Raw genomic sequence first — 27,320 nt, forward strand, 5'->3', positions numbered from 1 at the left:
GTGAGAAATCTCGTACTCAAACGAGCTAAGTCATTTTCCCAGGGTCAGCCGGCTAGGCAACAGTGGAGTTGGGATTATATCATGGTTTAATCTCTCCTTTCCTTATCTTTGTAAAAGAAACACAGTAAAATCACATGTGGGGATTCCACGTGGCCAATCAAAATAAATCTGTAATACTCTAAGTTGGTTTTTATTTTTCTATAGTATACGTAAGTTTTTTTAATGACAACTATTAAACTCATTTGAGAATAGCATTGCCATTATAACTGTACAGTTCTGATATCCACCCAATACATAAATTTCCTATCTTTATAGGTTGGTAATTTTAAAATATATACATGGAAAACCATACAGTACAAACCAACCCAATGCAAATAAAAATCGTTTAAAAATCTTAGAAATTCTTTCAGCAGGTTATGTCCATCCTATTAAAAATGATTCTTCTATGTACAATACATATTCTTTAAAAATACTACCCCAAGAAACAAAAACTCTTTGGTTCAGCAAAAGGATTCTAAATGTGGAAATTGAAAATGTAAAAATCGTGGTTTTAACTCTTCAGGAAATATATAGCTGACTTTCTCCAAATGATGAAATTATGGGCAGGTACTAGGTAGACGTTGCTTTCCACATAGAACATCATCATATGAAGATATAGCCAGAAGATTGAATAATGCCAGAACTTAGACGTTATTTTTACTCTGCCAGATTTAAAAGATAAAGAAAAAGCTCTGCATCCATCCACTGTGGGAAGAGGGCAAAGGTGTGATCATGTTCAGTACATGTAAACATTCACCAGCAAAGTTCTCAGGTCCTGGGGTCCAATGCCATCGAAACCATCCTGTTTATTATTTGGAAGACTGCAAAGAAGAGACAGGAGCAGAGCCGTTGCTGGGTGTTCCTTTTACTTCTAAAATCTTACCACTTTTCTGGTGGCTCGCCTACCTTAACAATCTAAAATCATAAACACAACCATGACTCAAATGCCTTTAAAAAGAGCTATTAACTTAGCAGTGATTACAGTGCATCAACCTTTGCCAATGGGATTTTCGTTAAAAGTTAATCGTGGTGATTCTATACTCTTTTGGTTCATTAATAGCAACAATCGCAAAATTGGCCAAAATAACTCAGAGTTTCAAAAAGTCAGCGGCCTTACTTATTAGAATTTATTCTCCTCTGTATTTAATGGGAAGGAAAAGCCTTCACAATTATGTTCCGGCATATCTTCTAATGGTTGTGAAAATATTTTAGCATATGAGGTGAAAGCTTTCCAAAGGCTTTAACCACAGATTTTCACCACCTTTCGCAAGGCTTTTGAAGAGTCTTTGCGATATCACAGCTGGTCATCAAAAAAAGAAAAATAGTTTTTGCTTTATTTATTTTTTTCTAAGTTCCACAATAGAATATAATCACCTGGTTGGATTAACTGACTCATTTACTTTACGAGGAAGCACCACTAATACTCAAACTTGCCCGTCTCCGACCAGCATCAGAAGCATGTTAGTATATTTCCAGGCTAAACGCAAGGGGAAGTCAAGAGCTTCTATCGATTACCAGGATTCTGCAAACCACCGTTTCAAGATGCCACAAGGCTTCTACGGAGTTGTTGAGAGCTGGGGCAAATTCACCCTGCTCTTCCTTTTATTTGCATGACTTTAACTGTTCAAGAGCAAGACCCTTTTTTTTCCAAACCTTAGTCGTCTCAAAGGAGAAGAATACAACTGGGAGGGAGCAATAGACTGCAGAGAAAACTATGCCTCGTGAACAAAAACGGTGCTGGCTGTGGAAAGGGAAACGGGATAGCCTTCAACGTTTGAGAAAAGCAAGGAATGAAATACACGGATAATTCACAGCATCTCAATGAGACATTGCAATTCAGGACCACCTCCGTACCGTTCTCCTCTAACCCCTGGGCAGAGATCTCTTCTCCCTACTGGTCTTCCAAAAGATGTCATAATACGCTGAAGAGAGAAATAATCAGCATTGGATTATTGGTCCTGATAGTCCTCTTCGGTAGTGTGCAGGCAGTAATCATCTTCGCTTCCGTTAGAAGTCTTTATCCCAGCCTGACAGTTCATCCGGGGGCACTCCCTTCTCAGGGGGATACTTGTCAAAGTAGCTGTGATCTGTGGGTCCACTGAGCTAGTGGGGAAAGGATTAACACGAAGGTAAGGATGACATTGACTAAGCGTGCTAGCATATGGGTGTCATGCCTGCGATATCTGAACACGGATTTCATACTGCAGCCACTTGTGAGCTGCACACAAGAGAAAGACAACCAGTCATCATTCCTAAGTCACCGTCTTAGCTCCATGATGAACTCTCCCCTTTAGAACCACATGGATTTGCTCACTGGATTCCATTCCATAGGAACTAGCTGGTATGAGGAGTTATTTCCTCAAGGTGACAAGTTGGGTCGATGTTTTAATTGAAAAAAAATACTTTAAAAGCACATATTAAAAAATCAAATTCTGCCAGAGTCTTCCTTCCACTTTATAAAGGTTTCTTACCGATCCTGGATTTTTATATGGTTAAGGGATCCTTATAAAGTAGCCAGAATGCCAAAGGGGCAATTCAAAATATTAGTGACCCTGTCGAAAGAGTAAAATGACTCTGGTGTTAAATTATTTTGCAAATCAAGCGGTTTCCAACTCTGCTTTCCAACAAATTTAAGTAGTAACCTAACTGATTACCAGCTAAAAGATCATTAAAAATACTGTTTATGTTAGGTCATGATGTCTTGGGGGACCCGGGGCAGGGATCATCCAAAAGGAGCTCAAAGTGACGGTGCTAAAACAAACCATCCATTCCCATCTACATACGTAAACCCAACTCTTAGCACTTGCAGATTTATAATAACGGTTGTAAAAATGGCTAGAATTGATGCTGAATCTGATCCCATTTTTTAAAAATAATATTTATCCATAAGCACATTAAATCATTTCTTGTCAGAAATGTTATTTTATGATTATCTTTAGAAATGTGATTTCATTTGACAGGCCTGCTTTAGAAATGTCATTATAACCGAATACAGAAGAACCATTTGTGTTACCACAGAAATTTCTGTTGTCACAGAAATTTTTAAAACTTTAAGAAATTTTAGAGGCACTGACAGAATGGTCAAGAAAGACTGTCAAGCCTAGAAGTATTTTACATTAGGATGAAATTTTATAAGGAAAACGGAATGGAAATACATAGAGAAAAGAGAGTGATGTGATAGTCCTGTCTGTATTTTTTTTTAAATGGCTGGTGGGTCTCAAATCGCAATGGCATTTAGATGATAGTAGATATACTGAAAGGAATGAAGCAATAGTAATATTTTATTTTAAAATGTCAATATTTATAACGTACTAGAAATTACGTTCTCTATGACTATTTGAACTTTGCTGAACAAATTCACATGTCAGTCTAAAAATGTGCAAGAGGAGACATGAGCTGCATAATTCTTTTAAAGAAAACACGAGCATAAAGTTGGCAGAGTGTTGACCTAGACCATTACTGAGTCGTTCTCCCTCCAGTTAGCTGATGCTCTGCTTCCTCTAGAGCTGTGACATCCAACGAGGCCACCAGTGACACATAGGACTCAGCATTCGAAACGCACTTTGCCTGAACTGACATGTGCCCTAAGAGTAAAATTCACTTGGGATTTGTAAAATTTAGTATGAAAAAGTAAATGTAACACATCTCATTAATATTTTATATCCATAACATATTGAAGTGCTAATTGTTCGTATATATTGTGGTAAATATTTAAAATTAATTGTAGGGGGTTTTAACCTTTTTAGTGTTTTTTTTTTAATTTTAAATTATATATATATATGGTTCACATTAATTTCTAAAGGGATCTATCAGCCTGACCAACACGGACGACTTTGGGATTTAGGTGGCATTTGCAGGGTAATTGGTTCCTGAGAAGTGAGCTAATTAATATCCATCAAATTGGCAATGCAACTTTGTCCCTACAATCACAATTACGATGACAGTTTCACGTAATTAAGAGGAAAACCGTTGAAAAAAAAAAACACCTAAAGTCTATCACATGCACACACACCCTAAAACCTGTTTGCAAAACCAAATCCCTAGAAAAGCATTAAGAGAGTAGTAAAGACGATACCTCTCTTCGTAAAGGTGACGGGAGGCTCCGTGCTTTCAGTCCCTCCCAATTAAAACCGTTTAACCACCTGAGAAATGAGAAAAGTAGAGAGGAATGTTATCCGCCTGATAAACTATCTCCGTGTCAAGCCGTCAATGCACTTTGTCACCTGCTCGCTTCCTGCAACAGTGGCTGGGGGGACACACACCCACGCTGGTCGCCTGGCACCACGTTCAGTCCACGCCCACCGACTTCAGGCTGCCCAGCGATCATTCCGGGTTTCCCTGGCCCACTCTTGTCACACTCCCGTACTTGGTCCTCTCTCCCCAAACTTCCACATCCTCCTCCCATCCTCACCCCCAAATGATGATGTCGCGTCCTCTTTCCCTGGGAAGACTGAAGCGTAAAGAGAGAACTTGCGCCATCTCCCTCCAGCACGTCTGCCCCCCCCCCACTCTGCGTGCCACCGTGTCTCCCAAACCTGAACTGAACTAGCCGCTTCTGCTCCTAGCGGAGGTCGGCTCCTCTTCTGTGCATCCCATTGACGACTGCTCTCGATTTCTAGGCAATCCCATTCAGTCTCGTGGCTTTAAACAGCTCTTACGTACTGATCACTCCCAAATTTCTGTTTCCAACAGAGACCTTCCTGTTGGTTTACGGGCCACGTCCACAACTGCTATTCATGCTCTCCCACCTACGTGTCCAACAGGCATCTGGCGGGTAGCAGGGTCAACCTGGAACCCAAATTTTCTCCACCGAACTTGCCTCCACACTTCCACTTGCTCAACCAAAGGTATTGGAGTTATTTTCTCTCTCACGTCAGTCCATAATTCTAGCAGTGCCAGCTTCAAATTCTATCCGTAGGCAGAACCTGACCAATCCTCGCCTCCTGTACTCTACCCGCCGGGCCATCCCAGGAATTAGGCTCTTCCACCTTTCTCAGTCTCTTCTCACCTCCGGAGTTGGTTTTGGGTCAGTCTTTGCCTGGATTTCCTATTCCAAGTCTAAGCTTAGCAACAGAAAAGGAACTAAAAACAGAGCAGGCTCTAGTACATTCCATCTCAGACGCCATTCTTAACCAACATGTCATTTTGGCAAAAGCTGCTGGAAATCTAGTCCAATAGTGAGAGTCAGACGGCAGCACCAGCTGCTTCATGTCCACCCCCTGCCCTTGCCGTGAAACCCCTGAGTCCCCTCCTTGCCGTGAGTCCCCTCCTTCCTCCAGGGCTTCTTCGCACAAACCCAGGCTCCGTTTTGAGGGATTTCTAGGTACACAGTTCTGCAGATTCTTTTATTTTGCCACCAAATGCTGCAACAATTCCATCTAACATATTTTACAGTGCTCTCTACCCAGAAGGCACTATAGAAATAGTAAGAAAAGTCATTACCGTTACTCTGCTGAACCAAAGAGCCTATGAGTTTCCTGCAGAGCACTTGTCACCACCTGACCTACGAGGACATTTACCAGCATGCACGCGTGTGTCAAAAATATTCGCCAAAGAAATATTAGCAGCAACGGCACATAAATTCCTTCTTCATTTTTAGAAGCTACCCTTGAAAATAATTTCAGAGACGAGAAATATTAAAGGTAATGTTAAAAGACAGGTGTACCCTGGACATATCGAGGGTTTAGTTCCAGACCACGGCAACAGAGTGAGTCACCAAAATGTTTTGGTTGCCAGTGCATATAAAAATTATGTTTACACTAAACTACAGGTTATTAAGCGTGCAATAGCATTGTGCCTAAAAGACATACATAACTTAGTTAAAAAATACTTTATTGCTAAAAAATGCTACCAATCATCTGAGCCTTCAGTGCGTCACAATCGTTTGGCTGGCAGAGGGTCTTCTGGCCTCAGTGTTGATGGTGGATGACTGATCATGGAGTGGCTGTGGCAATGTTTAAAAATAAGACAACAGTGAAGTCTGTCACACGGGTTGACTTTTCCTTTCACGAGAGACTTCTCTGTAGCATGTGGAGCTGTTGGAGAGGATGTTTTAGTTCTACCTACAGCAGAACTTCTTTAAAGATCGAGGTCAATCCTCTCAAATCTTGCTGCTGCTGTACCAGCTAACTTGATGTAATATTTAAGTGCTTTGTTGTCATCTCAACTATGTTCACAGCATCTTCACCAGGGGTAGATTCCGTCTCCAGAAACTGATTTCTTTGTTCATAGATAAGAAACAACAACTCCATGCATTCGAGTTTTATCATGAGACTGTAGCGATGCAGTCGCAACTTCAGGCTCCACTTCTAATCCTAGTTCTCTGGCTATTTCTGCCACACCTTTAGTTACTTCCTGCACTGAAGTCTTGAACCCCTCAAAGTCTGATCCATGAGGGTCGGAATCAACTTCATCCAAACTCCCGTTAATGTTACTTTGGTCTCCTTCCAGGAATCACAAATGTTCTTGACGTCTAGAATGGTGACTCCTTTCCAGAAGGCTTTCAATTTACTTTTCCTAGAGCCATCAGAGGACTCATGACGGCAGCTACAGCCTTATGAAATGTATTTCTCAAATAATCAGGCTTGAAAGTCAAAATTACTCCTTGGTCCCTGGGCTACAGAATGGATGTTGTGTTAGCCGGCATGAAAACATTAATCTCCTTATACGTCTCCATCAGGACTCTTGGATGACTAGGTGCATTGTCAATGAGCATTAATATTTTGAAGGGAATCTTTTTTTGTGAGCAGTAGGTCTCAACAGTAGGCTTAAACTATTCAGTAAACCATTCTACAAACTGATGTGCTGTCATCCAGACTTTGATGTTTTCATTTATAGAGCACAGGCCGGGTAGATTTAGCATGATTCCTAAGGGCCCGAGGATATTTGGAATGGTAAATGAGCACTGGCTTCTACTTAAAGTCACCAGCAGCATGAAGCCCCTAACAAGAAAATCAGCCTGTCCTTTGAAGCTCTGAAGACAGGCACTGACTTCTCCTCTCCAGTTATGAAAGTCCTAGATGGCATCTTCTTCCAAAAGAAGCTGTTTTATCTGCATTGAAAATTGGTTGTTTAGTGCAGCCAACTTCATCAAGGATCTCAGCTAGATCTTCCCAGTAACTTGCCGCAGCTTCTCCATCAGCACTTGCTGCTTCGCCTGGTACTGTTACGTTACGGAAATGACTTCTTTCCTTACACCTCAAGCATCAACTTCCGCCGGCATGAAACTTTTCTTCTGCAGCTTCCTCACCTCTCTCAGCCTTGACAGAATTGAAAACAGTTAGGGCTTTGCTCTGGATTAGATTTCGGCTTAAGGAGATGTTATGGCTGGTTTGATCTTCTATCCAGATCACTAAAATTTTCTCCATCAACAAGGCTGTTTTGCTGTCTTTTCATTTTTGTGTTCGCTGGAGTAGCACTTTTAATTTCCTTCAGGAACTTTCCTTCACATTCCTGACGTGGCTGTTTGGCACAAAAGACCTTTCCATCTGTCTCAGCTTTTGACACGCCTTCCTCACTAAGCTTCATCATTTCCAGCTTTTGATTTAAAGTGGGAGATGTGTGACTCCTTGTTTCACTTGAACATTTAGAGGCCACTGCAGGGCTGTGAGTTGACCTAACTTCAATAGTTTTGTGTCTCAAGGAATAGGGGGGCCAGAGGAAAGGGCAAGAGATGGGGGGATGGCTGGTTGGGGGAGCAGTCAGAGCACACACGACATTTGTCAATGAACTTTGGCTTCTTTTGTGTGCATGGCTCGTGGCTCCCCAAACAACAACAACCGGCAGCACCAAAGATCACTGATCACAGATCACTGTAACAGATATGATAATGAAAAAGTTGGAAATACTGCTCGAGTTACCAGAACATAACACAGAGACCTCAAGTGAGCACATGATGTTGGAAAAATGGTGCTGATACACTTGCTTGACGCTGGGTTGCCACAAACCTTCAATTTGTAAAAAATGCAAAATCTGTGAAGTGCAACAAAGCAAAGTGCAATAAGATGAGGTAGGCCCGTAATCGAAATAAATTTTTCCTCTTCCCATCAGGAAAGATTTAATTATATAGTACACTAGCCTGTTTTTAAGATAGGCATTGGGAGGTACAATTGAGGCCTAGTTTAAGTTAGCTTCTAAACAGAATTTGTAAGAGCTCTGTAATTATTTTCAGGAAAGATGATTTAAAGTATGGACAAATCCATATATTATAACTATATGCCATGTTTAACTGAATTAATTTTTTTTAGGAGGCAGGTTTTAAATTTTATTTCATCTGTTGAGTATACAGGGTACTTTAAAAAAATTTTTTTATTTCAGAATATTACAATGCTACAAATGCTCTGGCCACATATATTGTACCACGCAAACCACAGCTACAGGCGAGCCCATCCCCAGACAGTGCACACCACACCCATTAGGTGTGAATCTACCCATCTCCTCCTCCCCGCTAACTGGATAGTTTTTAAATGAAAAATTAAAGTGACTAGTTCGCTAAGAAAAAAAAAAAATAGAAGTTTTACTTTAGAGAAGAGTGGGAAAATCTGATGGCAAACTTGAGAAATAATTTTTTTTTAATTTAAGAATATACTGGGTAGGGAAGGTATAAAGCTTAAAGCCTCGTGGAAGGTTTTTAAACTCTCCTATTTGGCGGCAGAGAGAGAAATCTGTTTTTCTGGGTTTTTCCCTAGCTAGCTTTATAGCTTAAAAAGCACCGTGAAAACAGGATGAAATAACATTCTGGAGCTCTCTGGGCTCCCGGGAAGGCAGTGGAAAGCGGGGGTACCTTCTCAGCCACCTCCACACCTGCACGCAGACTCCACCTTACGGGTGGCAAAGACAGTCTTGGCCATTAATAAGCAATAGGCAAGTGAATCCCTGCGGGGAAGGAAATGCAGAATTCTTTATTACCACGTGAGGTGACAACACCCTTTAGCAGCCATCTGCACGTGTCCCCAGTCACAATTTGACGGCAACATTTAAATGAGCCTCAGGTAAATAAGAAGAAAAAGATAAAGCTGGAGCCCGTTAGCAATTATATCGCTTTTATGTCCCAGCAACGGCAGAGCCAAACATGAAGGCTCTTCTTTAATGAGAGAAAAGGGGGAAGAGCAGCTTTAATTGACAAGACACTGGTTTCCTCAATACGAGCAGAGCGGCGTGTTTATGTGTCACTTTATAATGAGAAAAGAAATTGTGATAACAGCAGGCAGCGCTGGAAGAAGAGAAATTGGAATCTAAGACAGATAATGAGCTTTCCTTCCCATGGAAGTCAAGGATGGCGGAGGATGGTAAAGGACTAACAGCGTTTTGATGTCTATAAAATCTACGCTTGCGTCCATTTTCTTCCTAATACGCCCTGAAGGCAGAGCTCGATGCGAGTTTACCATGTGGATTGCATGGCTTTGTTTCTACCAAGTTCATGAATACACGGAGCAGCGCTGGCAGGTTGGGGGATTTTTTTTTTTTTTTTTTTTTTTGAAGCTGCACCGCTGCTGCTAAGGAAAATGAATAGCGTTTCTATTTGGCAACAGTATCTCTGCCTTTATTTTCACACTGTGTTGATGTGCTCCTAATTCTTCAGCGAAAATACCCACAGAGGAATGAAACATCGAGAGACGTTTTCATTTCTAAAAGTGAACAGGTCAGTTTACTCAAAGGTTTTCAATAATGAAATGCCCAGATGTATTTCTGTCCTACCAACGTGCAGTGTATTCTTACGAGGGATATTTTTCTACCTGTGAATTGAAAGCAAAAGGAAAACATCGTGAAGATTGCAGGACCTAGCCAGGTGCTGACTTCACAAGCAAACATCTTGAAGGTTTGAACTTCTGTATTTGTATGTTTAATCGAATCAGAGAGGGTATCTCACGGAGGTTATTAGTGGTTCTGAAGGTTAAAAACTTGCAGAAGTGGGAACGTGCACATTAGATTACTGCACAAGGATAAAAATGGTTTGAGGTTCTGTGTCCCTTACTCAAAAAGTAAAATACAACATGAGACTTCAGAATCTAGAGAGATATTTGAAGGAAAATTATAGTTAAAATAAATACATGTTATTAATTAAAACTGAAATAGAATACTATTTAACAGCTGATTTAGCTGACTCATTGTCTTAAATATTGACAATGACTATATCCCACTTTATTTACAAATTAAACGCCACAATTTGAACTTAATTCCCCTACAGAATCCAAGATATTAAGAAATAATAATGATAAAGATAACAATGGCTAAAAAGCTAAGTTGTCATGACTTGAATATATGATTTTGTAACTTGTTTTATAACTTCACTCTTTCTTGATACAAATTTCCAGCATTAGAGAAATCACTTTGAGATTGATTATTGTAACTACAACTAGTAAAACATACATAAAAGCCAATGAACCAAAAGAAAAAAGAATTGAGTCTGTAAAGGAACCTCTGCAGCCTCCCGAGAGAAGCTGTCCAGATTACCACCTTGTTCTAGAAATTTCTGTTTTTGTGGGCAAAGAAGTAACTAGGTACCTGTGTTTCTTAATGTCATTGATTCCATTCTTCAGATTTCCTAGCCTTTCTGTTGGATTTTGCCTAAAAGAATAATTTTTAAAAGACAGTGTATACTGATTATGCTTCCGTAAATTTTACATTAAAATGTAACATTTATTTGTTAATTAATTTATTAATACATTTAACAGCATTCATAGAGTTCCTACTATAGACCAGACATCTTAGTACAGGCAGATGAAAAAGACAACTGAATTTGAATTAGGAACATACACACACACACACACACACACACACACACACATATATAAACTAATGCTTTAAATGAGCCATGAATACATGCTTAAAAGGACAGAGGACGCTATCTTGCTAACTCTGCTAAGAAAGCTAGGAAAAGCTGTAGGGAATCATTTACATCTAAGCTGGAATCTTAGTAGCATGCAAGAATTCCTACTGGCAACCCACAACTAGGACTTACATTCTAAATTTATTAAATTTTAATGCTTAAAAAAAGTTCACGGCCAGGTACAGTGGTTCATGCCTGTAATCCTGGCACTTTGGGAGGCCAAGACTGGAGAACTGCTTGAAACCAGGAGTTCGAGATCAGCCTGAGCAAGAGCGTGACCTCAGCTCTACAAAAAAATAGAAAAATTAGCTGGGCGTGGTGGCTCACACCTGTAGTGACAGCCACTCTGGAGGCTGAGGCAGGAGGATTGCTCGAGCCTGGGAGTTTGAGGTTGCTGTGAGCGAGGCTGACACCACGGCACTCTAGCCCAGGTGACAGAGCAAGACCCTGTCTCAAAAAAAAAAAAGGCACCAAAATGCAGTTATTAAGTTTAAGCAAATGACCTTCAATGTCTATTAGAAATTTGGGAGTAATTTAAAATAAGACTAAAGGAGTACTTATTTAAAAATGGAGATGAAAGAGGCCATGTAGTAACACTTCATCATCAACACTGATTTTCTATCAAAATAACGTGACTGTAAATCAATTTCTCCTTTTTTACCCTAAAGTTTGTGGTTCCATTTTGCTGTATACCAGAAAAAGATAATTCCCAAAAGTAACTTGAAAATTTAGATCTCTTTTCAAACTATAAGTAGGCACTGTACTTCTATAAAATGAGGGAAACTCAAACTGATAACTTAGACTACAAATTAGAAAATGTATCATTTAGCTACATAAAGAAGTGCAAAATGTAAATACATATCTAATTTTCAAATGTGCAGAAACAGAAACCACCGGAAACCTTCACACTCACCTGCAAAGCCTCCGAATCAAATCCTCAGGTCGCCTTGTTATCTTTCGAGGAAAATCCATTTTTTCAATTCCTTTGAGAATCAAATTGTAGGTCATCATTTGGTCAGTCCCAGAAAAGGGGGGGCTAGAAAGAATTCAAAAGAGGACACACTAAGACCAGAGTCGGGGACACATTTGGGACTTATCTTCTTTCTCTATCTTCCTTTTCTTCTTTCTCCTTCCTTCCTTTCTCTCTCTCTTTCTCTCCCCCATCTCTCTCTCTCTCTCTCTCATCATTCTCTTTTTCTCTTTGTCTCTCTCTCATCTGTTATTTTATAACAAATCTGGTTATATTCTAGAAAATCATTTAATGAGTTTCATATCACTTAACAAAGGACATGCACACACATACAGGTAACTGATCGGGTGGTGATGATCACTAAAAACTAAAGAAGCGGCAGAGAGTGACAGAGAGAAGGTATGTTTTGTGAGACAGAGTAGATAGGAAAATCCCGTCTCATAAGCTGACAGCTGAGCAGAGGTCTGAGTAATGAGAGGGAGTGAACGAGCCGCACTGTTGTCTGTGGCAGAGGGTTCAAGACGGGAAGTACAAAGGCAGCCAGAAGGCAGGAGTGGTCCCGGGCAGCCTTGGAACAGCGGGTGGAACAGCGGGGTGGGCAGCGGGCTGGGCAGCGGGCTGGGCAGCGTGGCAGGTGCAGTGAGGAGGCAGGAGAGGACGGTAAGAGATGAAGGAAACATCACGTAGAACTAATGCGCCATGGTAAGGACCTGGGAATACACTGTGAGCAGGATGCTCTAATTTACCGCAGCCAGAGTAAGCTTGTTTATAACGTGGGGGGGACGAACTGTGAGAGTGGGGGGTGGGGGGAGAAGGCCCAGGACCGCAGTGGGGAAAAGGATGAGATGCAGCTGGATTCTAGAGCGATTTGCACTGTGCAGTGGACTGAATGATTGTGTCCCCCCAAATTCTGCTGAAACCCTAATCCCAACGTGACGGAATCTGAAGGTGGGGCTTGTGGGAGATAGTTAGGTCATGGGGTGGGGCCCTCATGAAGGGGATTAGTGCCCTACCCTGAAAACGTTTACAGAAACAATTTCCCAACTTCTTTATGACAGCTCAAGGCCACTTAGCAAATCTAAGTTATTGGGTTTTTTTCCCCCCCTTCCTTATTTCTTCACTTTATTTCCCTACTCCTTCTCACAGTTTATTCGAGCTGATGGAGACCAAGATGTGTATTCTCCAGCTACCTGCACTAACCACCCAGTAACTCTTAGAAATGCAGCTGACAAATTTCCCAGGGATGAGGAAACGAATTCTTGAAATAGAATTCCTTGTGCCCAAAACCTTAAACGGCTTTCCTCTCTGAATGACTGCCTGGCAATTTTCTCTTCTTTCCTGTACAATCTTAAGCAGTGAATATTTCAAAATGATTACAGATAATATAAAATGATATTTCATATCTGTTTGCTCGATGCATGCAGACAAAGATGTTCAATGTCGCCACAGGAAATCTAATGTTGAAGTTTGCAGTGTAAAAAGTTCAAAAAGATTCCATGAGACTCTCTTTTTATAAAGTATGTGTTAAGGCTGTATCCCCACCAACGGACTCATTCTCATATTTCTTAAATTATTGCGTATGCGATTCCTCTCCGAAATGAAGACTGAGAATATTTGGTTACAAAGGGTTACAGGCATAAGCAGATCAGTTAATGGGAAGTGGACGTATAAAACCATCACGAACATTACTTTAACTCCTGTGCGTGTGTGTCCAAGCATTATATCACAGACACATTACGTGTGTAATGGAAAGTGAGTCACATTTAGAGTCAGAAGACCTGGGATCAGATTACTGGTCTCAGGCAGGTAGTTCTCTCACCTGGTTTTCTAATCCATAAAATTTAAGTCGTAAAATAATCATAACAAAAATCTAAATCATAAAATAATAATAGAAATGCCTATCTTATTTTCCATACAAGTTTGCAAAAACTAAACTAGATGATACACGTGTGCTTTGAAAACTATTAGATACTTTACAAATGTGAGGTGGTATTACATACAGCCTATATATGTGCATGTGTGTGTGTGTGTGTGTGTGTGTGTGTGTGTGTGTGTGTGTATTATATGTCTGAGATCCTGGATTCATTAATACAGTCCTTTAATCTCTGCGGGGATGACAATTCAATTTGAACTGCTAAAACCCCCGTGGAGTCTTGTCTCTGTTCATTAGCACCTTTAAAAAGGGGCTGACAAAGGGATTAGAATTTAAATCCAACAACTGAGCTTTCTCTTAGCACTTCTGGTTCATGATATGCTGGGAAGATGGACGAGCACGGATAAATTCGGTTTAATCGCACAATGGATTTAACTGAATTAGGATTGCTATTTTCCCCAATTACAAAATAGAGGCAACAACGACACAGCCCAGAACTTTCATTCCTTGTCTTATTCTTATGCTACATTATCAAAACCTTCACATACGTAATATATCATCTATAATAACGGGCCTTGGCATTTTAGGGAAACCGTAGCGATTCTATATTCCTTTCCTCCTCCTTCCTGAATCCTTTCTCCGTGGCATAAACTAGCAAGCTCACCGTACGTGAAATAATGCAAAGAGGAAAAGGCATCATGGTTTAAAATGTTTCCAACATGTTAAGCTCCTAAATTATATGACTATAAACTGTATCACTGGGAAGTTACTTTTGCCCCGAAGCAGAGGCCGTACGAAACCCGAAGGCACCTACTTGCCGGTGAGCAGCTCATACACCAGAATCCCCAGGGACCAGAAATCCACACTGAAGTCGTGCCCCTTGTTGAGGATGACTTCAGGAGCCACGTACTCCGGCGTCCCACAGAACGTCCACGTTTTCTGTCCAGATCCTATTTTCTTAGCAAATCCAAAGTCAACCTGGCAAAGAACATCAAAGAAATTCTTAGAGACCATAAAATTCATGCCCTTCTTTCGGTCTCCCTCTTACTTCCCAAATCTTCTTCCTACACCCCCGGCCCTCCTTCCACACCACGAACACACACACACACACACAGACACACACACTCACACATATCCCTGTGCAGGATCAGGTGTGCACTTAGGTGCACTGGAGAAAGTTCCAGGCACATACTCTACGCCCATGACCCGAGGGGACAAGAGGAAGGTTTAGCAAACAGGAGTCTTAACCACAAGTCTGACACTCAAGGCAAGAAAGACCAAAACAGTTTTCAATTCAGTGATGGTATTCACTGGGAAGAGGAGACAAGGGGGAAGTGATGGACCCCTGTGCATTTAAAACTCCATCGTGGAAGTAAGAACAATAACAAAATTGAGAGTTGGGGACAGGGGCTACTACTATAGTAGAAGAAGCGGGGCTGAAAACTCCGGACAGTCTTTAAAAACCCGTGCACACAGCGTCTGCACCCTGCCCCGCTCAGCCTCCCAGGGCGAAGCCCGCGCCATCCCGGCCCTCTTTGGCTGAGTCTGCACAACTCTCGGTCCCTCTCGGGGAGCTGAGCGGCCAGTGGCATCTACATTAACGTACTTACTCTAAAAACATACATTCGTTTCAGTTTCTCAAAAAAAAAAATAAAATCATTCTTGTTATCTGAAGAAAAGAATATTTTTAAAAAATTATCTTTAAAAACAGATAAACATCTTGTAAAAACCTTTATTTTCCTACATCATCTCCTTAAAAGAAACACAAAAAAGTTCACTCTGTTAATAATAACTTCTCAGCCTACTTTTATATAAAAACTTCGGAATACATAAAGCACATGGGTCAGCTATCATAGAGTCAAAAAACTGAACGGCGTTCGTGGCAAGACAAGCATTTAGGGTCGTGTTTTATTAACATATCCGCAAGTCCCTGTTCATTGTGGAAATGTGCACTGATGAAAACCATACGTGTCTACGGGAACTACTTTCGTAGTTCAGGATATACAGGCTTTGTGTGTATGCAGCTCATTGTATTAAACTATTATTGCACGTAGCTTAAAATAAGGATTAAAATTGCATTTACGTTGATCACTGAATGTTACTCTGTGTGGAGCTGAACTTTTTGTGTGCCACTTACAGACATGACCTATAAATCAGTACTTGGGAAGATTTTACTTTCTTAAGCTATTAATACAAAGAATAAAGTATGAAAAATTAAACAGGAAAAAGAAATTTGGATTCAGTCAAAAGGCCCCATTTAAGGACCTAGAAGGCGACATGTGGCCTTAAGGCTGGAGGTTTCCCCTCCTTAATATGATCAGAAACGTGTATATGACGTAACAGAACAGAGTATAAACTCAGAGGAAAAGAAAAAAAAAAAAACCATATACTTCGAGAACATTAGGAAGAAGATGGCTGGGGAAGATGTTCGTAGGAGGTGAGCTTGGCCGCAACTGAGGATTAGGAACGGTCCCAGGTTGATGAATCAGTGCTACCCTCCGTCCACCTCTCTGAGACTCTGTTCAGTAACTCCATGCCCAGAACAGATAAGAAGGAAGCCTGCAGCTGCAGAAGGCCCCCGCCTCGAATTGAAGCACTGCATGTGACTGACATCCTGATTTGCAAAACAAATAATTGCTTTCCTTCCATGGGAGCCCTCGGCACACACTTTTCATCTCCAGTATATACAGATATTAAATTAACACAACCGCCCTCCACCTTCCTCCAGTAAACAGGCGCACAGATTGTTCCTGGACTTCAACATGCGCATTTTAATAGCTTTATGACACGAGGACGATCCTAATAATACAGCAATCATCTTGGCTAAAACAAAAACTAAATAAACAAGGCAAGATATCAAGATAAGCCCTCACCTAGAAATGTATGAGTCAGTGAACTATAAAATCCATCCCCTATTTACTTATTTAAATATTAATATTTAAAATCTTTGTTTTACTTTAAATAAATTTCTTAGAGATTTACCTTTTTCATAATACTTTTTGGTATTTCTAACACAACTGCAAGTATTTTCTTATTGGAAAAGAGGGATTTAAACAACCTAATTTGAAGCAGACTTTTAGTTTTCTTTCATCCACGCAGAATGACTCACAAAGATTGTACCTAAGAGATGGCTGGGGATATTACAAAATTAAAACTTGTAACCAGCTGAGATTAGCTCAGCTACTTATTCCTCAAAGGACCAACATGAAAATCCAGCTAATTTTATAAAGACTAAAATTTAAAAGACAAGAAAGCAATGCTTATAACTGTATTTGTATGTATGCGTATATGAAGACATTATATTTTGTTGGTTTATAACAGCCTTTCAGCTCATTTTTTTAATTTGCATTTAAGTCTTTCTTTTAAGGATGACTGGAAGTTCATCAGCTATTTAGGAGAGTTTTTCTAGCTCTGAAAGTGGTATATTTTCCATTTGAATCGCTGGTTTAGCTTTCGTAATATTTGCATATTGGCCCAAAGAGATGGCAACAGTTATATGAAAGTTTTAAGATTTATGAAAACATTTTCTCTGTGGCTCATATCAACTTTGGTTTAATCCATTTGGTCAGAGGAAACTGACGCTCAGACCTATACAAAGTCATATGCTCGATAGAGAAGGTCCCAAATGTTTTATGTCAAGTTCTATGTATTTTCTATAAAATTATGCTACCTCTGTCTTGTGCCACCATGGAAGTGGTGTTCCTCCATCTATTCATGCAATGAGTATTTACTGAATACCACTATCTATCAAAAGGCTTTCTGAGACTGGAGCAGATTAGAGTGGAAATCTATAAGACCGAGAGTTCTGTAAGGGTCTGAGCAAGAGTGACCCTGCCAGCAGGAAGAGCTACGGCAAAGGTCTGAGATAGGAACATGCATGGTAGTTTCCAGAACTGGCAAGAAGGCCAGCGTGGCTGGGCCGTCACGTGTGAGGGAGAGAAAGGCGGGAAGCGAGAGCACATTATGGGTGTTTTGTTGTTTGTTTTAGAGACAGGATCTCACTATGTTGCCCAGGCTGGTCTTGAATTCCTGGACTCCAGTAATCCTCCCTCCTCCCAAAGTGCTGGGATTCCAGGCATGAGCCACCGTACCCAGCTGTAGAGTGGTTTTTAAGCCACAGAAAGAACTTTTTTTTCTAAGAAGTCATTGTAGGATTCAGAGAAGAGGTGTGACATGAAATGACTTATGTTTTAAAGGGATCAATCCAAGACACGAGAAAATAAGACTATCCCCCCCTCCTTTTTTTTTTTTTTTTTTTAAATTCTACGAGCAAAACTAGGTTTTCAAAAATAATACCTGGAAAAGTTGTACACAGGTTTGCCCTTGTCTTATTAAATTTCCACCACTAAGGGAGGCTTATGTTATGCTGAAAGCTTAAAAACATCGTCGCCAAAGATTTTTAACAAACTAGAAGGTTTTAAAGATGACTTTAACTCTGCAGCAATGATTGCATCATTCAGAAATAGAAAAATCAGCACTGTGTCTTGTAGGAGCTGGTGGCCAGTAAGTATGAGCTTCTTCCCAGAAGTTTCTCTCTGGCTCAGTAAACTCGTCAGATATTGGTTCTCTCGGTCACATAAAAATGGACACAGAATAACTAGTCTAATTAAGGAGGCAGATGATTCACGGAGACATAACATTCCAAAAAAAAGTTTATGTGGCATTTTCAGCACACTCACTTTATCCACGTCTAGACAAGGGTAAAAACGGAATCTGTGTATCCTGTCCACAAACAACCAAAGGTGATTTAATGTCCTGCTAACGTCCAACCACTGAGAGAGGTGGGCATGGGTGGCTTGGATGGGGTGGATGTGAAAGTGGGAGAGGCTGAGCTATGGGATGGATGCGTCTCCCATAGCAACGGCCCAGGCTCTATGCAGACATGGTGATTTGGCCGAAATATTTGAGAGTCTTTAGCAGAAGGTGGGCAAGATGAAGGGAAGCTTGCGTTACCTCCGTTAATAATTAGTTGAGCTACAGCATTATAATTAATTCTCATATCTGAGGGAGCAGTTTCCCTCTTGTTTGTCTTCAGAAACTTCCTGGCTATTTTTGGCCCTTTGGCTATTCTACGTAAAGGTTTAGAATCAGCTTTCGAAGCCTCATGAAAAGCTCTGCTGGAATTTCCACTGGAAGTGTATTAAATCTGTAGCTAAGCAGTGACCCAAAGACAGGTTCTTTCCGTCTTAGGGCTCCGTCAACTTCAAATCAGCTGTATTCGTCGGCAACAAGCCAGAAAGTGCACAGAGATCAGCTGCACAAAAGCATTTTATTACGTAACTAAACGATTAGGATTTTTATGTCACCTTGGCGAAATGGGCCTTTCATCATCCTATAGCAATCCTAATTATCTCAAGGAATATTTCTTCCCTGATACTAACATGATGAAGCCTGCATTTAAATTCATTTAATATTTCACAGACATACCTTTCTCCATCCTTTTAATTCTAACTTTTGTGCATTCTCCTATTTTAGGTCTGTCTTCTGTGAGCATCACATAGTTGATTTTTATTTTTTTTTAAATCTATTTGACAATCATTTCTTAATCTGGAAGTTAAGTCCATTTGCATGTGCTAGATTTCTTTTTTATTCCCTTAATTGGTGCTTTCTCCTTGATTGTTTTCTGGATCTCCTGTTTCTCCTTTGCTGCCTTCTTTTAAAATGACGTTTTCTCCTCCAATTTTAATTCCAGTTGCACCTACTCTCAGCATACACACTGCTGTTCTTCAGTTATTTAGCACTTTCTCATTTTAATACCATGTATTGAATGATATGATTAGAATGATATTACTTTATGCCGTAATTTTTAAATGATTCAACACATGTACTGTTGTGGCCACCATTTCTTGCTGCATCTTAAACTCTCCATCGGGAATCATTTTTCTTCTCCGTTAAGCATATCCTTAAGCATGTAGGAGTAAATACCCTTCATCTTTGTTTGAAAACGCCTTTATTTCACCCTTCTTGAAAGATACTTTCCCTGGACTTGCAATTCAAGTTTCTCAGTTATTTTCTCTCAGAACTTCTATGATATTATTCCACTGTATTCTGGCATCTATTGCTGCTTTTCAGATGTCAGCGGAAAGCTTAATTTTTTTATTTTATTTTAATTTAATTTTTATTTTCTTCATAGGTAAACTATCCTTTCTCTTCGATAACTTTTAAGACTCTATCTTTGTTTCGGTTCTGTACTTTCACTACTACAATAGCCAATATCCGAGAGAGCCCCGAAGATACACTTCTCTTGCTATTGAGAAGTGTCCTCTTCCACACCAAGTCAGGGCCGGCCCTGTGTGACCAACAGAACAGAGTGGAAGTGCTGGTGTGTGACCTCCCAGAATAGGTTTTAAAAGCCTGTAGCTTTTCCTTGGTCTCATGGGTGACTCACCCCAGGGGAGTCAGCTGCCGTCTCCTGAGGACATTCGGCCAGTCCCAGGACAAGGCCCAGGTGGAGGAAGAACACGGAAGCCAACTCACTGCCAGCAGCAACTTGCCAGAGTATGAGTGAGTCATAAATCGGTAGATTCTTTAAGCTTTTCTACATGAAAATTCATGTTGTCTGCAAATAAAGACAGGTAACTTCTTCCTTTCTAGGTCTTTGGCCTTTCATTTCTGTTTCTTAGTTTATTTCATTTGCTAAGACCTCTCTTACAATGTTAACTAAAAGTAGTAAGAACAGATACCCTTGTCTTGTTTACAATCTAATGAAAAAAATGTTCAACATATCACAGTTAGGTATGATGTTAACTAAAGGTTTATTTCCCATTCCTTATATACTGAGGAGTGTTCTGAAACGAACCACTGAATATCAGCTGTTTAAATGTCACCCAAGCGATTCCCTTTCCTTAAGGCTTGAATATCTACTTTTTGTTGCTCTCCAATGTCTTCACATACGTTTATACATATGTTATAATTAATCCCATCAAACGGAGAGTCAAATGCAAGCTACACCATTAATAAAAACTTCCCTTGCACATTTAATTTCAATTATTATATTCTTAATTTCTTAATAAATGCTTTACTTGTTAGTTTTTTCCACCACTGTTGTCTCTTTTTGAAGAATCTCTTATCCTTACTCATTTTTATCCCTCTCTCAGTTTTAAAACACATTAGATGTATTTATTTCACATTCTGTATCTGATTACTCCAATACATGAGGCACTTACGTTCCTGATTCTGCTCCTTTTGTTTCTGGCCACTAATACTTATGGTAGCTTTTCTCCTTAGACATTTATTTTATTTTTTAAAATGTGAGCTCACTTTCCCTGGAACTTCATCTCCAGCAGTTCTTTGTGTCCTGATTTGAGAATATATTCTTCCAGGGAGAATATATATTCATTCTTAGGAACCTGGATATGCTACCGACATGGATTCATTTCCATTTAAATTCTTGCTTGGGTTTTTCCAACCGTGTAGAATGGGTACCCAACCTCCATGACGACCAGCCCGTGGCCAGGAATTCTTAGAAAAGAGCTTTTTGTTCTTCTACCAAGAGCCAGTAATGAGAAAAGCATGTTTCCTTGCATTTACTCTGTCACTACAAATTTAAAATTTTTTTCTTGTTTTCTATTTCTCCGAGAGTTTAATCTCTGTGATGCCTAGCCTTATGCAATGTTGTCTGATTCAACTGCCCACACTGCTCAGATCCAAAGCTTGGTCTCCCGTTTTGACAGGGCACGGATACTAAAATAAGCCTTCCAGGCCACCTACGATTGCTGGGTGCGCACGAGGTGGCAGCTTTGCTGTTTGATTTCCACCAGACACTACTGCTCACGCTCGGTCCCCAGCCCCAGAGGAATTCCCGTGCTGTCTTATACACTCAGCCATGCATTTGATACTGCTTTTCATGTTGCATTCCGTAGATGCTTTGTAGCGAGAGGATTTCAGGATCTCTAGTTTAATAGATAGCTAGAAACGGAAATATTCAGCATTTACTTTTTATTGCTAAAGACTGTAGTTCTGACTCTTCATTTAGCTGGCTGGTAAATAAATTAGCAGAATGGATAACAATGGCTAACGGGAAAGTTATTTATTTATTTAGAGACAAAGTCTCACTCTGTCGCCCAGGCTGGAGTGCAATGGCACCATCATAGATAGCTCACTGAAGCCTTGAACTCCTGGGCTCAAGCGATCTTCCTACCTCTGTCTCCCGAGTAGCTGGGACTACAGGCACGCACCCTCGCGTAAGGCTATATTGTTTTATTTTTTGTAGAGATGAGGGCCTCATTAAGTTGCCTTGGCTGGTCTCAAACTCCCAGCCTCCATCGATCCTCCCACATCAGCCTCCCAAATTGCCGGGATTACAGGCATAAGCCACCGTGCCTGGCTGAAAGTTAGAAGCATTGATCTCTGTGCTTATAAATACAGAATATGCTATCTGATGTTTTTTTAAAATAGCGATGAGAAGGAAGAGATGAATCTAACGGCCTGTCTGCATCTCCCATGATGGTTTTACTTCCACAGTGCTCCAAAACGTTTCCTTAAAGAGCTCTAAGGGGCACCGCCAATGAAGGAACTGCGAGGAGAAGCGATTGAGGCCTTGTGCTGGTACCTCACCAGTGCTCGAAGCTGCCTTTCATGGATAAAATAAAGCTGGAATCAATCAAAACCTTTCTTGGAAGTCAGCCAGTTTTCCCATAAAAGGGCTTCCATGTTACACCTTCACCACGGAGAGAAATCTCTTAGCAATCACACAGAATGAACTTGATTCCTCCGTCTACAGTACACAACTCTAACACGGAGATGATAAAACCTATTTCACAGATTGTTAAATAGGTTAATCGTGAAAGGTTTGGCGTAGTAGCTCTGCACACGGTAACTGCTTACGTGGTGGCTCTCCTTAGTTCCTTACGTAAAAGTTCTGAGGGAGAAACTTTTCATATCTTTGTAAATATCAAGTTCAGCGACGGTTTAATATCCTTGAAGTATAATATGATCAAAACGGACTCAGGGAAACTCAGCCTGGGGTTCCTCATCCTCGTGGGGTCCCCTCCTGGGGTCTGAAGGGCCTTGTTTTTTTCCTCAGTGACAACTGTCCAGTTTTACTATAGTTTCTCACCGAAAGCAGTTTATGTGACTCGTAGCATTTCTGTCCCTAGTGTGGAATGACAGGGAACTCATGGGGGCATCAGTGGGTTACGAGGATGACAGCAAGGAAAGTCTGTCCTCAGCAGCCTGTCCTCTAGCGATGTGATTCCCAACCTTGGGTGCATGTTAGACCCACCTTGAAAGATCTCAAAAACACTACCGACGTTTATAAGTTTATCCTGTTACTTTCTATAGACAGTGTATATCTTGGGGCAGGAGTTATACTGTCATCTCTCGCTATTCCTTTTTTTTTTTTTTTTTTTTGAGAGAGGGTCTCACCCTGTCACCCAGACTAGAGTGCAATCAGAACTTATTGCAGCCTTGCACCCTTGGCTCAAGTGATCCTCCTGCCTCAGCCTCCCAAGTAGCTAGGACTACAGGCAGGCACCCTTGCACCCAGCTAATTTTTTTTTTTTTATTTTTGTAGAGATAGGGTCTCACTATGTTGCCCAGGCTGGTCTTAAAGTCCTGGCCTCAAGAAATCCTCCCGTCTCGGCCTCCCAGAATGCTAGGATAACAAGTGTGAGCCACCGCACCTGGCCTCCTCATTCCTTGTAGCCAGTTCCTATCTGTAGCAAGAATCAACTAAAACCTAAGGGTGAGGTACAAAAACTTACCTGCCGGGCACAATGTATACTATCCTGGTAACAGCACACTAAAAGTCCTGACTTCGGCATTATACAATTCATCCCTGTAACAAGAACACTTGTGCCCCCTAATATTTTGAAATAAAAATTATTTTTAAAATTATTAAGCAAAAATAATTAACAAACCCAATTGGAAAGGCATTCTGTTATGTGAATCTTCAGTAGCAGTCACAAATATGATTGAAACATTAAATTCTTAGGCCAAAAAGAACATACTCATAACATTGCTCCCTGTACTAGGTGTGCCAGTTGCAAAGACCATACCCTCCCAATCGAAAATAACGGCTGTACCGAAATTAAAAAGAAAATTGAAAATTGCAATTGTAACACGACATTTTGAGGGGGGAATATCTCCTATGATACCACAAGTGAGAAAACGTGTCTTACCAATTTCAGGTAACCTTCAGCATCTAGAATTAAGTTTTCTGGCTTCAGGTCTCTGTAGATAATACCCAGTCGATGCAGGTAATCAAAGGCTTCTGTCACACAAGCGACGCAGAATTTGGAGGTGGGCTCATCAAAGCTGCCTCTGCAATGAAATCGTTTCCTCTCTTAACACCCCGGATGCATGTCTTTAGTGCTGTGCTAGGTGGCAATTACGGAATGATAAATTCATGCAACATCAATATCTTGCAGGACATCAGCACGAAAATGTATTTCACACTGCCTGCGGACGAAGCCGTTTGCTGATCGTAACGCAGTTCAGGACTCTTGACACAAACATAAACTACTTCACTAAAATGAAAATGTCGACACCCAAACAATTATTTCCGATAATCACACATGAACATACAAAATAGAAAAATAAAACAAAGGCTTTTTTTTAGATATCGATCACACTCTACAGGAAATGCAGCTATTTCAGTGGAAGGCATGGACTAGACTTCTGTAATTTATTGCCTGACTAAAAAGTGACTCATGTGACTATTTTAATTTCCTGTTTGTACAGCATGTAACCGCGACCCAGGTAGAAATGGGGCCGTGACTCTTTCCTGCTCGATACCCCTTGACCTTTGATTAGAGTTCCTCTGTCAGCACTGTGTGTAGTTTTCTCGTTAATTTTTTTTAAGTGTGGTGGTGATTTGCTGCATGTATCACAGAAGTGTGTGGCTTTGGAGTGACAGAAACCAGGCGTGACTTCTGCTTCCACTTACTCTATTCATGGGCAAGTTGTTCTGTTGTTCTGAGCCTCAGGATTCACACCTGTAAAATGGGTTTGCTACTTACTCAACAGGGTTGTTTCCAGGATTAAGCGCAGTGCCTAACAGGTGGCAGGAACTCCTTTTTCTAAAAAGATTTAGATTTTCTACAGAGATCTGCCTAATGTAGCAAACAGGAAAGAGACTAACGCTTTTGCAGGTCTCATGAAAATCTCCTCACCCTCCCAGGGTCCCCCCCAATTTGAGTCCATCCAACCAAACGTTCCTGACAACACATTTATCTTCTTCTCAGATGTTCAATGGTCTTTTCTTGCCTAGGTCAGTGATTTCCAGCCATACATCCAGGTTCACGTGTCCTGAGAAGCATTTATTGGATGCCATCCCAGATAAAATGAATCATAACCTCTGGCATCAGGGCTCAGCGTTTTTACTTTGTGAAAGCTCTGCACGTGATTGCAACGTGCAGCCGGGGTTGAGCACAAGGCGCCGGCACTGGCCTGGCACTAACTTCCACACTGCGCTGCCAGCCGGCCTTCCCCGTCCTCTTCCGCTGCCCTCGTCTGCCACCCAAATCCTTCTGCTCCTCACCCACGAAGAGACCTAATCCCACCGCAGCTTCCCTGCTTCCCCACACACTTGTCTCCCTGCCTTTCTGCCCTTCCAAATTCTTGTCCCCTTTAGAGCTTAGTTCGAATTCTTCCTCTATCATCACATTTTTTCTCTCTCCCTGCCAGCCCAAGCTTACTATGTATAGTACTCACTTAGCATTTAATTACAAATTGCCAACAGTCTGTGTCATTATTTAGTCTTTGCATTAAACAATGACATTTTTTTTTTAAATTTCATAATCATCTCCTCAAGTAAACTCTAAACTCATTGGAGGAAAAGTAGAACATTTTACTCTTTTGGTTGAAAAAGTCTACGTTGTCTAGAACCTGCCTCCCCTTCCCACCTCCCCCCGCCACACGGCCCACCGCGGAGCTGTACACAGGTGGTGCTCAATAATTACCTTTGGTTTGGACTGTGCGGAAACCAACACTTTCGCAAAATTGAACCTTTGCAGACCGTCTTACTCTGCTTCTCAGTGAGGACCTACCCACTCCCCAGCCCTGCCCTTCCTTATCCCCTTGCTGGATTTGGAATCAGAAACATCTGGGTTTATACCTGACTCCGCCTCACACGAGCATGTGACGTTGGATAGTTCACACCCTCTCTTAGCCTGGGATTCTTTAAGCCTTGAAACAGGGATGTTAATGACTTCCTTACGGTGTGGGTATGACATGATTGTAATTTAGCTAAGAAACTATTGCTATTATAGTAGTGTTTTATTTAATCAAGTGGTATTTTCTTATAGTCATTTCCCAGTGATCTCCTTCATGCCTCCTGGAATGGCCACGAATACAGCCTCCTAGCCCAGAGATGAGCGGACGTTGTGCATAAACTCTCTTCTGTTACCTGTCTCTCAGGATGCTCCACAGCTCCCCACCTAAGCAGGCCTCCAGGAGCATGTACACATACTTATTGTCCTTGAAAGTACGATATAATCTGCGAAGACATAAAAACACAGTTATTATTAGAAATCCAGTTTTAAAACCTTTTTCAAATTGCTTAAGACGATAATCGTGACATCCTGAACATGGACCCTCAGGGCCATACAAATATCCTACAGCTACGCGGGGCTTCTTGCCAAATCCTCTTTGCTCCTTCCTACAGCCTTGCTTTGCTCGTGTGAATTCTTTCGCGTGGACCGCCCTCCCTCTCCCCACGGACTGAGCTTCTCGATCTCGGTCTCACTGTGAAGTTTTACCCATTCTTCAAGGCCAAGCTCCTTGGCTGCTTTCTCAATAAGGCAGCTCATTATCCGACCCGCCACGTACGGCCTCTCCCTCCTCCCAAAGGCCAGAGCCCTCTGCTGGCATCACCTTGCAGATCTGTCTTGCGTGACAGCTATTCATGCCCAGGTCTTGTGTCCCCTAGCTGGTTCAGTGATGCCGAATTCCCTTGGAGACAGACTCTGAGACCGAGATTTGTAAGCAGCAAGATTGGTGGGGCGTGGGAGGGACCGTGCACATGGGAATGTCTGTGGGGGAGGGAGGGAGTGGATTTGGGCAGAGGGAGATTGGAGCCATGATCTAGTTTCAGCAAAAGCCTCCACTTCAAGGGGTTTTACAGTCACAAGATGCAAGAGGTCCCTGAAGACAGAGTCTAACCCTGGGCAAGGTGGTTCTCGTCACCTAAGAATAACGCCCAGGGGAGACTGAGCTAGAGCCCTCGACACTCTCAGAAGCGGGGATGTGGGGAAGGGGGCGAGGGGGCGGGAATGGCAGCCTCCGTCCTCAGGTAGGACCTGCACAGGGCGCCATGTTTCAACATTGGGTGAAAGCGGTTTCTGGGTCTTAACCATCGAGAGACCCTTTTACCACCTAGCACCATGGCCAGGATACAGTACACGGTACGGCAGCCATATCATGCACAGATAAAGGAAGCAACCTGGGGCAGGGGTCCAGAAGGGGGGCTCTGGGGCCAAGCCACCAGGCTTGAATCACAGACGGAGCATTTATTATCAATAGCTATGCAACTATTGCACAGAAATGCAGTTTTCTCATTGTTTCTCATTGTGTGTGTGTGTATATATATTTGATTACTTATTGATTATATGTTATTTATTTATATAATATTGATGGTATATATTCATTGGAATATGCATATTCATTTG

General features: G+C 41.3%; 1 protein-coding gene across 2 annotated transcripts in view; it reads right to left on the minus strand.

Annotated features, from left to right (window-relative positions):
• Positions 1–998: 998 nt before the first annotated feature.
• PRKG2 (protein kinase cGMP-dependent 2) overlaps positions 999–27,320 on the minus strand; it is a 54,648-nt gene continuing 28,326 nt past the window's right edge. The window contains exons 12-18 of one of the 2 annotated variants that reach the window (XM_045536915.1): positions 26,060–26,149; positions 23,832–23,973; positions 14,525–14,688; positions 11,781–11,903; positions 10,543–10,605; positions 4,115–4,181; positions 999–2,142 (exon numbers count right to left, since the gene is read on the minus strand). In XM_045536915.1, the coding sequence (XP_045392871.1) occupies positions 2,047–2,142; positions 4,115–4,181; positions 10,543–10,605; positions 11,781–11,903; positions 14,525–14,688; positions 23,832–23,973; positions 26,060–26,149 (745 nt within the window). In that variant the 3' untranslated portion in view covers positions 999–2,046. The remainder of the gene's footprint in view (positions 2,143–4,114; positions 4,182–10,542; positions 10,606–11,780; positions 11,904–14,524; positions 14,689–23,831; positions 23,974–26,059; positions 26,150–27,320) is intronic. The other variant, XM_045536916.1, reaches the window with a different exon arrangement.

Source organism: Lemur catta, chromosome 24 (assembly GCF_020740605.2).
Source record: "Lemur catta isolate mLemCat1 chromosome 24, mLemCat1.pri, whole genome shotgun sequence".
Classification (NCBI taxonomy): domain Eukaryota; kingdom Metazoa; phylum Chordata; class Mammalia; order Primates; family Lemuridae; genus Lemur; species Lemur catta.